We start from the raw sequence: 14,849 nt of genomic DNA, 5'->3' as shown, positions 1-14,849 counted from the left end.
TGACAGATGTGAAAATTACCGAACAATCAGTTTAATAAGTCACAGCTGCAAAATACTAACACAAATTCTTTACAGACGATTGGAAAAACTGGTAGAAGCCGACCTCGGGGAAGATCAGTTTGGATTTCGTAGAAATATTGGAACACGTGAGGCAATACTGACCTTACAACTTATCTTAGAAGAAAGATTAAGGAAAGGCAAACCTACGTTTCTAGCATTTGTAGACTTGGAGAAATGCTTTTGACAATGCTGACTGGAATACTCTCTTCCAAATTCTAAAGGCGGCAAGGGTAAAATACAGGGCGCGAAAGGCTATTTACAATTTGTACAGAAACCAGATGGCAGCTGTAAGAGTCGAGGGGCACGAAAGGGAAGCAGTGGTTGGGAAGGGAGTGAGACAGGGATGTAGCCTCTCCCCGATGTTATTCAATCTGTATATTGAGCAAGCAGTAAAGGAAACAAAAGAAAAATTTGGTGTAGGTATTAAAACCCATGGAGAAGAAATAAAAACTTTGAGGTTCGCCGATGACATTGTAATTCTGTCAGAGACAGCACAGGACTTGGAAGAGCAGTGGACAGTGTCTTGAAAGGGGGATATAAGATGAACATCAACAAAAGCAAAATGAGGATAATGGAATGTAGTCGAATTAAGTCGGGTGATGCTGAGGGAATTAGATTAGGAAATGAGACACTTAAAGTAGTAAAGAAGTTTTGCTATTTGGGGAGCAAAATAACTGATGATGGTCGAAGTAGAGAGGATATAAAATGTAGACTGGCAATGGCAAGGAAATCGTTTCTGAAGAAGAGAAATTTGTTAACATCGAGTATAGAGTTAAGTGTCAGGAAGTCGTTTCTGAAAGTATTTGTATGGAGTGTAGCCATGTATGGAAGTGAAACATGGATGATAAATAGTTTGGACAAGAAGAGAATAGAAGCTTTCGAAATGTGGTGCTACAGAAGAATGCTGAAGATTAGATGGGTAGATCACATACCTAATGAGGTGGTGTTGAATAGGATTGGGGAGAAGAGAAGTTTGTGGCACAACTTGACTAGAAGAAGGGATCGGTTGGTAGGACATGTCCTGAGGCATCAAGGGATCACAAATTTAGCATTGGAGGGCAGTGTGGAGGGTAAAAATCATAGAGGGAGACCAAGAGATGAATACACTAAGCAGATTCAGAAGGATGTAGGTTGCAGTAGGTACTGGGAGATGAAGGAGCTTGCACAGGATAGAGTAGCATGGAGAGCTGCATCAAACCAGTCTCAGGACTGAAGACCACAACAACAACATTTGGGGTTAATAACAAGAGCAAATTTAGGATGAACTCAGCAATCCATGATCAAAATACTAGAAGTAGAAATAATTTTCATCTATACTACGCATTCCTCTCTAGGTTTCAGAACAGAGTTTTGCAGCTGGACAAAAATATGCAAACAGCATGAGAAATGCACAGTTAAACATAAATGCTAGCCAAGCCGGCAGCTTGTGTTGCTGTATTTGACCATGGATAGCACATATGCAATGTCTTCAATATGTTTCAAATGCCAGTCTTGGTCTGAACAGTGTCCTGTGTAATCGTGAGTGCACTATTTCAGGGCTAAGTGAATCGAAACATGTGCAAATTGTTGGTGCTCGTATGGTAGGTGCTTTCACAAACAAGGTAGCCAAAGTGTTTGGTGTTTCAATAGGTGCTGTATCGAGGATTTATACAGCAAACAAAGAAAGTGGAAAAACATCACCTGGTAAATTAGAACACAAAAAAAAAAGTGTTTGTTGAGTGATCCACTGTCATTTAAGAGGATTGTGACAAAAAATTGGAGAACAGCAGCTGCAAAAGCCATTGCAGAACTGAATGTTACACTTGCAAGCTCTGTCAGCACCATAAGTAGGAAACTGCAAGGTGAACAGGAATTCCAAAACAACTCATCAGAGACATGAATGCCAGTAACAGAAAAATGTGGTGTTTGAGTCGTGAAACCTGGACTATGGAGCAATGGAAGAAAGTTATTTGGTCAGATGAGTCTTGTTCCACACCGTTTCCAAATTCTGACCAAATTTACATCCAAAGAATGAAACATGGCGAGGATTCGGTGTGAATTTGGGCAGCCATATCATCGTATTCCATGGGCTCCATGGTTGCTCTGCAAGATCAGATTATGATTAAGGAATACTGTGTGCCTATTTTGGCTGACCAGGTCCACCTCATGGTACAATACTTGTTCACCAATGGCGATTCTCCATTCCATGACGACAGGGTCCCTGTTAACAGAGCTCATACAATCCAGAACTGGTTTTTTGAGCACAAGGATGAACTTTCCCATTTCTTCTGGGCACCACAGTCTCTACATGTCAATATTATTCAGCCATTGTGGTCAACTTTGGAGTGAAGAATGTGTGATCACTATCCAGCTCCATCATCATTACCTGAACTTCCCACTATTTGGCAGGAAGAAAGTTATGATATTCCCTATAAAATCATACAGTACCTGTATTTATCCATTGAGATGACTGGATATTGTTTTGAATGGCAATTGGTTTCCTACAACTCGTCAGACATGGTGATGCATTGTTTTTGAGGCATTTCAATACTCTTGTCCAATATTCTGGTGCAAAAGTCTATCAAAGGTTGCTGGTGGAGATCTGGATGGAGACTGAACATCCCTACCCTGAATACTTCAACCCAATAATGTAAATTGTGAGTAATTCTAATACTTGTATTAAGACAGATTGTGACTATGCCAGTACACCCACAGCTGATGATGGTCTGTATAAAGTTACACAAATGCTTTGTTTGAAGTATTAAATAAAAACAGCAGCCCAGTAATAAGGTAGGAGGAATAGTGTTAGTTTCTTTTTCTTTTTTCCCCCTCCCCAAAGTAACTTTTTCTTTTCACATACTTCCACACAGTACTCTAGAAGCAAGTATCATTATCAATTTGAGTAGATTAGCACTAACCATAATTTGTTGCTAGTATACTTTACATCATTACCCAGCAGCAGTTGCTTCAGCTTGTCAATGTATAACTTTACTTTTCCACAGGCATGAAGGGCCCAGTTTCTTGTGGAACACAATAACTGAATGAATGAATTTGTATGTAGTGTGTGAGTTCAACAACTGCTTATGTGCCTCGTAGCACAACATAATTAGGCTAACGTTGTCTTCGCAGTCCCTGTAACAGCAGTATATAGGGGTCTGTAGTGTATTCTCAGATTCCTCACTTTAAATCAGTTCTTGAAATTTTTTAAGTGGCTTTTTCAAGTGTCTTCGAGATCAGGTTCCTCAAAATTTCTGTGACCCTATCCTGTAGATCAAATTTGTGACCATTCATGCTGCGCTCCCCCCCCCCCCCCCCTCCTATTTCTGTATGCATTCAATGGCCCCCATCATTTCTATTTGGTACAGGTCCCATAAATTTGAGCAATAATCCAGGATGGGTCACACAACCGTTTTGTAAGCAAACTTCTTTGTAAAATAATTTTATTTTCTGAGCATCCTATCAATGAAGCAGTCTGCTGTATACTTTACATACAACTTAGCCTGTATGATCATTCCACTCCATGTCCTCATAAATTATTACATCCAAGTATTTGTACGAATTCACTGATCTTATCTGTGAACAGTTTTATATTTCTGAACTTATAAAGTAAGTTGACAATCCATGCACCACATTGAAATCTTATCAAGAGATGACTAAATATTTGTACAGCTTTTCTCAAACAGTACTTCATTATAGATAACTGCATCATTTGCAAAAAGTCTGAGATTGCTAATTAACCTCATATGCCACATTATTAATGTGCGGCATGAACAGTATGGTTCACAACATATGAGGTGGACTCCAAAATTTTTGGGACTGGTGCTGCCATCTGGAAAGTAATCTTTGCATCGCTACGTGGCAAGAGCTGTATATCTGATGAGTCAGGGTGCAGAGTGGCATTCAGCTGGAAGGACACGTTGCATGTCCACAGTGATTTCCGTAATACTCTGTGTTTGGTGAGTGGCGATTTTACGATGGATCCGCGAACAGGAACAGCGCATGTTTATCAAATTCTGTGTGAATCTTGGGAAAAGTGCTACGGAGAGCCTTGCTATGATTCAACAAGTGTTTGGGGGACAGAGCATGAGCCGTACACATGTGTTTGAGTGGCATGCTCAGTTCAGGGCCGGCCGTACAGTCGTCAAAGATGATGCTCACACTGGATGGCCCATTAGCCACACAACGCCAGACATTGTTGCCAAACTCCAACAATTGGTTTATGTTGATCGATGTCGAACTATTCAAGACCTTGCGGATGAAGTGAGTGGGGGGGGGGGGGGGGGGTTGTTGTTTGGGGAAAGAGACCAAACAGCGAGGTCATCGGTCTCATCGGATTAGGGAAGGAATTCGGCCGTGCCCTTTCAAAGGAACCATCCCAGCATTTGCCTGGTGCAATTTAGGGAAATCACGGAAAACCTAAATCGGGATGGCCGGACGCGGGATTGAACTGTCGTCCTCCCGAATGCGAGTCCAGTGTGCTACCACTGCGCCACCTCGCTCGGTGATGAAGTGAGTATTGGTTATGGGACATGTCAACGAATGTTGACTGATGGATTGGGCTTGCATCATGTCACCGCAAAATTTGTACCAAGGATCTCGACTGCCGATGAGAAGGCACAGCATGTTGAAGTGTGCATGGACCTTCGTCAGACCACATCTGATGATCCAACCTTCTTATCACAGGTTATCACTGGCGACGAGAGCTGGATTTACGGTTATGACCCAGAGACAAAGCAACAATCATCCCTGTGGAAGAGCCTGGGCTCTCCAAGACCCAAAAAAGCGAGACAGGTGAAGAGCAAAGTGAAGAGCACGATCATCATTTTCTTTGATACCAAGTGAACTGCTACTGCGACATTTTGCGACGGCTCCTTGAAAACGTGCGGTGATGACAGCCCAAACTTTGGTGTCAAGGGAACTGGCTGCTGCATCATGACAACACGCCAGCTGCATCATGACAACACGCCAGCTGCATCATGACAACACGCCCTGTCACACGCCCTTGCTCACCAGGACCTTTTTGGCAAAAAACAACATGACGGTTATACCCCACCCACCGTACTTGCCAGATTTGGCTCCTTGTGACTTCGTGCTATTCTCAAAACGTAAAACATCAGTCCGACATTCTAGAGAGGATTCAAGAAGCATTGCTGGTGGTGATAAACATCCTCAGAGAACAGGACTGATGGGAACTACCTCAAGGGTGATGGTGACCATTAGTCCGAAGGTAAGATTTTCAACAGATGGCAGCACCAGTCCCGAAAATTTTGGATAGCACCTTGTACTTCCCTGGTGTGTATCTGGCTTTATGGGCAGTAGTTTTGAGGATCACTTCTGCTGCCCTTCTTGTGGATAGGTGTGACCTGCACTTTCTTGTAAGCACTGTGCAAATTTTCTTGTTCAGTGGGTCCATGGTATATTATGGTTAAAAGAAGGCCTATCATAGATACAGTTTCTGTAAAGAATCTGACAGGGTCTTACTGAGTTCTGGGAAACTTCATTAATTTGTTTATTCATCTGTTAGATGCTTCTAAACAACACAGACACTAATAATTCCTGTATCACTTATTTTTGCAACGAGTTAAAAATTAAAATGGAAGGGGGGGGGGTGTTACTTTTACATCTTCCTCCTTTGTGATGGAATACTTGAAAATGGAATTTTTTGAGAAAGGTCTTTAAATAAGATTCTGCTATGGAAGTCCTTGATAGCTTCACACATTGCCCCTTTGATACCCAACATTTTTATTTAGTATATCTACCTACAGCTCTATACTTCATTTTATTTATTTATATGTTTGTTAAAAATGCAGTGGTCATCAACTCTGTCTGTTATTCTTATATCCTCACATCATGAACTGCGAAATGAAATGATCGTATGACATTTATTGGCGGGGATATCCCCTTCAGGTTTCAGCCGCTGTATTTCAAGTCTTTATAGTTTACACCACTTCAGCGACTTGCGTGTCAATGATGATGAAGGGCACTCAATACCCCATCCCCTGCCGGGAATCGAACCCGAGCCCCCTTCCGTGGTAGGCGGTAACACTACCTTTGCGCTACGGAGGTGGATATCATGAACTGTATTTTTCCAGCACTCCACATCAAATACTTTCCCAAATGTGAGCCACAGTTCCTCTACACACTTCCTACCCAGGGCAAAATGTTTCATGTTCCTCCTTGGTGCATATTTATCTAGTTTACTGCCAAGTAAATCTTTCTACTTATTCTAGTTGCTGTTTGTACTTTGATAATTATTGTTGCTGCCATTACCTCATAGTTTCAAAAAGGATATCCTCACAGAGGTCAGGCCTGTCTTTTGCAATGAAGAGATCAATACACAATAGAATGGAACAGCTCATGGCAAAGATCTGAAAGAAAGTGATAATTGTGGCTTTTGACACCACTACTGCAGTGTGGATGCACAGAAGGTGATGTAGCACATCCACATGTTATCCTCATCCAATATGTAAACTGTTCTGTTCCACTAGTATTTAATCAGTTCACTGAAACTTCACATTTACACTTCGTTGCCAGGTAAGGGTAGAATGTATAACACATGAAGTTCTATTTTGCAAAGTATGACTCCATAAGTACTACATGTGTTAACATATGTTTCAAGCAAATGTTTGGCTTTTTGACAAACAATATCTCATTCATGATTCATACGAAACTGCTGATCATAATGGTCTATTACCCAGTATTGTTTCCCAAAATTCTGCACTCTTTTGATTTCTTAACACTGATTGAGCATAAATGAACAGTTTTACAGAGATATGACCTTGACGAATGGTAGACATGAAATATAATTTTTATTCAGTTTTAGTTATCCGAGATTAAGTATCTCCTTCAATATTTTTCACTATCTGCAACCAGAAACATAACTTTTAAATTGCAGGTATCCAGGAATGCATCTTGATGAGAAAAAGATTTTAAGTCACAGATACATCTTTGCAAAAAGGAGTGAAAAATTGTGCAAATGAATGCCCAATGGAGCCCCTATCATCTTCTATACAGAATTCATGGCCGAATTTGATCTTCTTTTAACCATAACATACTGCACATTCACAGCACAAAAAGAAAGTGTTCAATAATTGGAAAAAAGTGCAGGTCACACTCATAACACAAAGAGTAGTAGAACTCTTACAAAAAGTATTCCCAACACCAATGACATCAATTTGTCATAAAACTTTAAGGAATACTGTGAGCTCAAATGTAAAGAGGTAGCCCAAACAGATTATCATCTTCCATGCCACTGTGAAAACATCTCACACTTCTCAAATGTGGCATCCTGAGTGCCATTTATCAAAGCAATCTAATGGATGCAGATTTTCTGACTTCCAAAAAGCATTATTCCAATACTGATTAACAAAAATATCATCACATGGAGAATCAAATGTAATCTGTGAGGAACTAACAAGAATATCAAAAAGATAAGTTGCACTCACAGCATAGAGGTGGTGTTGAGTGGCATATAGGCATACTAAAAGGAAGACTGCTACATAATAAAAGTTATTGAACTAAGTCCTTCATCAGCTATACATAAAATTTTGTTTGGATAGGAAGTGGAATGTTCACATACGCATAGTCATAAGTAAACAAGTGGCAAACCAGGTCACTGATTGGAAATTCAAGCAGTCTATGAAGTAGAGAGACCCATTCTAGAATACTGTTTACATATGTGGGACCCACACCAAGAAGATCTAACACAGTATATTGAAGATATGCAAAGGAGAAAACCACAAATAGTGACAGGATTGTCTGACTCAATAAAGTGTCACGGAAATGGTGAAAAGCCTGAACTGGCAGACACTTTAAGAAAGATGCCAATAATTCTGCTAAAGCCTACTTACAAAGTTACGCAAAAAAACAATATAAAGTCACAACTTTAGGGATATAGTACTGACCCCACATTACATATTGTGCCTGTAGGGACCACAAAGACAAGGTTAGGGTATTTACAGACCACAAAGACACATTTAAGCAGTCACTTGTCCAATGCTCAACACATCTTATGAAACCACGACAACAAAAACCCATGATAATTTATGAATGTCTGATGAAATGTGCTTCCTTGCAGTAGCACAGAAAGAGTGGAGACAAAACTTTGTATCATTATATGCTTCACTAAAACTTTTTTTCTCGCAGTGAAAATAAGTTTTCCATTTGCCTCTGAGCTCTGTATATTGCAACAATATCTATTAGCACTTAATATTAAAAATAAATTTCAACCCTAATTTCAAAATTTCCAGTGTACAGAAAAAATCGACTTCACAGTCAAACATAATAATATGCTATCTCAGAATTAATCGTTCCAAATACAATGAAATCCAACAAAATTGACTATAGTTAATAGATACACAACAAAATAGGATTCACCATATTTCAGCACCTCCAAATCCCAGTTGTCTCCAAAGCAAAGCACTTAACAAACATCTCATCAATTTATTTTTGTGTGCTGCTGAAGCATGCCTTACAGCAAATGAAATTTTTATTATACGAAACTGCTACTGACCAGCTGACTGGGTTTTTGCATCTAAATGGACTCAAATAATAGATCTCTTAAGAAACCATTGGTTACTTTTAAGTCTTTTACAATACTCCACAACTAAATGACTACTTTGTAATTCCATCATTCATTCAGTAGACTACTAGAAAATTTCTGAAGCCATAAAAATACAGCACAACTGTGGCCATGTCTTAACTTAGTTACTGCACCCATGAAGAACTAAAAATTCTCTGCATTCTAACAATTATGGTTTAATTCACTGAGGTCCATAAATATGGTGTAATTCATTGAGGTCCATAAACCCCACAAGAAAGCAAATCATAGAAACATATTTTGTACAGCGTATTAGCGCTTAACTATGAGTATACAGCTGAAAGCTATGGAACTCTTAGAGGTGTGATTACCAGGTAAGCAGTGGTTTTAAGCTAAATACATGGCTCAGCAATGTCACCTATGATTTCAGCTATTTGGGAAAAGCTCTTGGGAAAGAAGTTCATGCGATAATAGCAGGGAGTTCTGGCATCAGTTTGGACAATACCATTAGTTACAGGTCTGCAACTGAGGGTGATACAGGCACGTTGTTGAGAATGTTCCGAATACTTGTGCAAAGACCGTGTCATCCTCTTCACTGTACAATAGGCCCTCCAAGCATTCTGTGGAACATTTTAATGCAGAGCTTGGGAAACTGCTCATGGGAGAGGAACATCCACATACACATGTAACTGATGCACCATTTCTCACTTAATCATATCAAACATTGTATGGTTTGTACCTGAATACTTCTGCTAAGGGGCTAATTGACTTGCACGGCTAATTGCCAGAAGCAGTATCCATCCTATCCCAGTGGATTGCAATTGGTCTACTTGGTCTCTAGTTAGGGTAAATTCATGTACAGGGCAGAGCTGCAGAGTAAGTGTGGTTACTGTTGAAACAGCTGCTAGCGAAACAACAGCTGCTAGCGAAACAACAACTTACAGCTTCAACAAAGCCTCAGATATTAAAGAAAATGCATTTACTGCCTTTCTTCAAGCATCATAGTCTCATTAATAAATAGTATAAACTACTTGCATCCATATAGTAAACTGACAGAGTAGATGGAATGTTAGTAGATTTGTTGTCCATATCAGAACTCTGCATGGAAATCACTGGTATGGAACAGATTCATCTTGAAGGGTTCAAGGTCATATTGCACTACTATAGAATCAAACAATGGAAATTCCAGGTTGGAATGTGTTATCTCTACTGTAGAACCAGTAAGAAAAAAAGTGGGGCGGAAAAAAATGGACTTAAGTACCACAGAATACAGGTTAATGAATATTATGCTGAACAACTCTTTGAATACTATGTCACAATACTAGTTTGTTGTAAAGGCAAAAATGACAAGAAAATCTTGAATGTTATAAAGCAGCTAGAGGCAAACTTAAATGGACAAACACTGTTTACGAAAACTTTAATGCTGATTTACTGTCAGACAGTTCTAGCTAAGGACACCTAGTGCTTCTGACGTCCAGTTTTGAATTATTTGTCACAGTAAAATTCTCCAAGGCAAATGCAAGGCAAAGTGCAACAGCCACCACAATTTGTTTTTACATTTAACAATCTTCAGTGTCTGCTTCTCTCTGCATCTTCAGTGATTTAGACATAAAACCAATAAACAATGTTTATTGACCATGGTGGTCAAATATTAACAATGCAAATCTACTGGTGTCAGCTAGGGATCACAGGAGAAAAGATTTGTATTAAAAAACAAAAATAATGGCTTCTTCACTATGTTTAGAGTGAAACTAAGAAACAACACAGGGAAGATATTCATAAAGCAGCCAGTTTGTTGCAAAATTTAACTCTCTCTTAAACCTCTTTCTATAGCTCTTTCAGTCTCGTTTGCCTATGACTCACTTTGTGAATGAATTGAATATATCTTAATACCACCCATCTATAAAACTAGAAATAGGCAATCTCCCTTCAAAAGCATACCCATTTCACTCCTTACAGTTTTCAATATTTTTAAGAGGCCTATGACAGAATATTAACTCATAACTGGGCAGAACTCTTTAAAGTACTTTTCAGTTTGACTTTTGTAATAGTATTCCAAACAAAGCATGCAAACACTGAATGTAAATCTTCAGATAATTTTTTAAAAACAGTGGCTAATGTATTTTATTTTTATTTTTTTAACTAGATACGACTACCAGTTTCTTTATGTTAGATGGAGCTTGTTAAACACCTTAGCACAATACTACATTGCTCCACTTTGAAATGTGGACAAGGAGGCACAAAATCTACATGAAAATTATATATGGTTATTGTATTTTATTGTGACTGTGTAGATAAAAGTTCAGTTGAAACTGATCTGTACTGGCAGCAAGAAAATTCACTGAGTAGTAAATGTACTGGGTAGTGAGTAATAATTCTGAGCTGCTTTAACTCTTCTGTGAGATGTTTCATTATCAGCTTCATGCAATATTCATAAAGCTAAACAGATGCTTTATTTACCTTAGGTGCACTGCCCCAGCACACAACAAAGAGTAAAAATATGCAATAAAAGGAACACGAGGAGCATCCAATGGGGCACACAGAAGCTGCATCACACAAGACTACTTCTACGCAGTTCACAATGGTAAGCAAAGTACATATTTTGACAAAGAAACACCTACAGCTTTTATTTTCTTGGTGTCATAGCTCTCCTACACCACTTTAATTTGAGGTTCCAGTAGTAACATGAAACCCAACAACCCCAGCCTATCCAAGTTATTTATTGGCAGGTTACACCAAGTGAGTTGCATAACCATTTCTTGCAAGAGCAAATTCACTTTAATGCAGATCACTTTTATTTGAAAATATCCTTACTGCTTATGGAGAGCAGCTGAGTGTTTGCTACTTCCCTCAGTCATTATTTTAATATTTCAGGTCAGAGAAATATCTCACCAAGATGGGCTAACAGAATTTTGTTATGCAACACTGCAATACCAGAATTCTCAGAAGTGCAGACTTGTGACTATCCACAGTATTATTTATTATTATTGCCCCCCCCCCCCGACAATGTGCCCAAAATGCAAACAATCCTACCATAAGAGCCAGGTACACTGTAAACGCACTTTAGCCTTGAATTCTGTAACAAGAGCTGTCAAGAATATGATTCCGACACATTTCATTTCAGTCAGTTTAAAAAATCTTATTCCCTCATTTATTTACTGTATTTTATTATGGATGCTACTTATGAATAAAATATTTCAGAACTGTCACTTACATTTATTTTCTTTGCCAAAAAGTTTTACATGTTAAAAGTCAAATTTCTTAATTACTACTACTATGCTGAATCATCTAAATGATTGCAATGGTTCAGTCAGCAGTTCTTTTTCTAAACTGTGTTAGTCTGCACCACACATCTAGTAATCAAATAAATACAAACCTTAGTATTTGCTGGTATTCTTTGAACGTGTACTAACGCCAGTTTGCGAATGGTTCCATCACTCTTTGTAAGACCAGCAAAAAATATTTGACACCATCCATCACCACACACTAATACCAAAGCATTTTTTCCGCAGTTGAAAAGGTCACCAACACAAACTGCAGTTATCATACCCAAACCGTTAATTGTCTGCCATTTCTTTTCTGCTTTAAAAATTGATAAATTACCGTCAGTGCTTCCAAGAATTAGTTCATGATGGCCATCATTATCAACATCTCCCAGTGTCATAGCATTTGGAAAAACGTTACCAGATAACTCAAATTCTAAGCGATTAACAAAGCAAACAGCTCTCATGTTACTACTAGGGTTGACTTCTCTCTACTGTAACTGACGCTAGTGGCCGCACAAAATTATTGTTTGAAAGCGTATTACTTTAGTCCTAGTGGCTTTCGTCCCTCAGGAATGTCATGCTTCAGATTCTGCCAACGATGTGGTGGCCAGACTATGTGAGATGCCTTCGCTGTTACTAATCCTACTGATATGGGACCAAAGGAATTTGAATCCAAAGAATGACCTGTATGATCACCCTCTACCCAACAATGTCCTTCGGGGATCGTAACGTAAGGTTTCTTATACCCTAACGTCTTAATCACGTCACCTTCAATACCAACAACCCTTTTAATTATCTTCTGATCTGGATCCTTGGGCGAAATTAGTGAAATAATTTCGCCTCTGGCAATATTATAGGTTCTAACTGCCCACCTATTGAGGAAAACATAGTCCACTTCATCACAATTAGGGTTTAATGAAGGCTGCATCGAAATTCCTTCGACTCTTGCAACATAACCCACCGAGTCGAAAAGTGTAATTCCAACAGGAATTCCGAATAAAACAGATCGCAAGATCAAACGTAGTTTCATATGAGATGTTTACAACGGCAGCAAAATAAAAAATAACCTAGAATGAAATAATATGGTACTACTTGTAGGATGGCATAAATCACAGAGAAAATAAAAATTCAAAATCTTTCAAAAAACGGTCTGCAAAAAATTAGAGCCTTCAGCTGAAACCCATTTTTCCATAAATTTGTTTAATGACGTCACTTAAGTTAACACTTGTGACCATCACATTTATCACAGCTAGTCAGCTAATGTTTACATGGCCATTTTGAATCCCCACATTATCCACCATGCACTGGTAACATTGCCCCACTTAAATTCCCACGAACTAGGAGAACCACACAAAACTTCTCTGCTGCAAAAAAATTTGCGAATTGAATTCGAAAGATGAACCACACCATTGAAACAATGATCAGAACTAGTGTTTATTTTTCACTGTATCAAACAATTTTGTCCTAGACGCACAACCAACAACACCAATAACATTTTTGAAGAATTTTGTAGAGATGTTCGTAAAAGAACTTCTTGGAAGTTAATTGCAGCTGTCCCGTCCATCAGCTTTGTCTGTTTAGTACTACGTCACAATAGCTTGATAACCTATAAGTGTTTGTGTATCCTCCAACGGTGTATTGCTATATTTCAATATCTACTGGAGGGGTTTGTTGTCAGCTGACTACGCCCAACAACACTTTTTTCTAGGTTCTCACCTTTGAGATTCTCACGTTGTTTTCACGCGTCAACAACTCCGATCGCGACTATAATGGCCTACATATGTCAGATATTTAAGGCAAACCATTGTTTTTATTCTGTTCATTAATTTCCAAATACTTAAAAGTTTTCCTTTAAATGTAATCAGCTAAATTATTGTAATAAACTGCATATATTTATTTGTTTGCTAGTAATCTGTGTTACGCCCTTTCTGTATGTCAAATAACACCTGTACAACCTGTGCGGTATTATGAAATGAGCTAAAAAATAAATAATTCAACAGTGCAAAATCTCATTTCTGCTACCCACCTGCTGCTTACTCAACAATTGTTTTTGTAGTCAGTGTAGGAGTTCGTACGCCTTTAATATGGCTTCTTCTTGTGTCATGCATGGATATCATGTAAAAATAACGCTTATAAACTACTGTTGCAGACGTTGTATTTGTCTAATCCTAGGTCAGCAGTCTCCATAGAAGCGACACCTTAGGGCACTAGTAGTCGAACTATTTTGCTCAAGATCCAATACTGACAATGTGGAGCGGCATCTCGGGTCACATACGTCACATACTGTATGTAGAGTCTGCTCAGGATACGGTGGCCGATGTGCAGTGACCAATTTTCGTCCAAAGCGCTGGGCGAGATTATCCATTTGTTCGGAAGGTGAGGCCAAGATTATTTGCCCGTTTTCGGCCGATCGGCTACACGCGGCGATGACAGAATCAACCCTTCAATCTTTCTCAAACGAGTTTACAGAAAATAATTGGTAAAAAAACTGCGTTTTTGCATTACTTACAGCTTTATGTATCAGTTTCATGGAGACGTGCCCATTATCTCATATTTGAGATATTTGCAATTGAGGAAGACATTGCATGCAATTCGCAAAAGTTTGCACTGAAAAATAGGGTCTCTATGATTTTGCGCTTGGTGCATATTACACAATATGTTGCTGCTTATTAACTTTAGCTAACATAATGAATTTTTCTTTAGACTTGGGTGGAGGTTTCTTTGTGTCACCAACCTCGAGAAAATTGATCTGATGTAGCACACTCATTTTTGATTGCGTGTGCCAGCTATTAAGCCAGAATGAAATATCCACAACATTCCTCATTTCATAAACTGTTGGATATGTCGACATGAGATTTTGGCAAATGATAGCACACTAAGAGGAGGGTATTTTGCCACATGACTATTACACAAAATTTCATTATCTACTGTGGTATTCCACTAACTACAGATTTTTTGATGAAAGAAAGTAATTTCTAAAGGCCATCGTTAGAGAAATGTTGTGA

The 14,849-nt window shown here is 38.8% G+C and overlaps 2 protein-coding genes across 2 annotated transcripts in view; both read right to left on the bottom strand.

Annotated features, from left to right (window-relative positions):
* Positions 1–12,308, bottom strand: part of LOC126262279 (KICSTOR complex protein ITFG2-like) — a 51,219-nt gene extending 38,911 nt beyond the window's left edge. Inside the window, exon 1 of the mRNA XM_049958796.1 lies at positions 11,955–12,308. Coding sequence (XP_049814753.1) covers positions 11,955–12,308 — 354 coding nt within the window. The remainder of the gene's footprint in view (positions 1–11,954) is intronic.
* A 74-nt stretch (positions 12,309–12,382) lies between these two features.
* On the bottom strand, positions 12,383–13,158 carry LOC126262280 (mitochondrial inner membrane protease subunit 2). Its single transcript, XM_049958797.1, has one exon. The coding sequence runs from the start codon at positions 12,872–12,874 to the stop codon at positions 12,383–12,385; it is 492 nt and encodes a 163-aa protein (XP_049814754.1). The 5' UTR covers positions 12,875–13,158.
* Between the last annotated feature and the right edge of the window lie 1,691 nt (positions 13,159–14,849).

Source organism: Schistocerca nitens, chromosome 6 (genome assembly GCF_023898315.1).
Source record: "Schistocerca nitens isolate TAMUIC-IGC-003100 chromosome 6, iqSchNite1.1, whole genome shotgun sequence".
NCBI lineage: Eukaryota > Metazoa > Arthropoda > Insecta > Orthoptera > Acrididae > Schistocerca > Schistocerca nitens.
The sequence above is the reverse complement of the archived record's forward strand: the minus strand, read 5'-3'. Positions and strand labels throughout refer to the sequence as shown.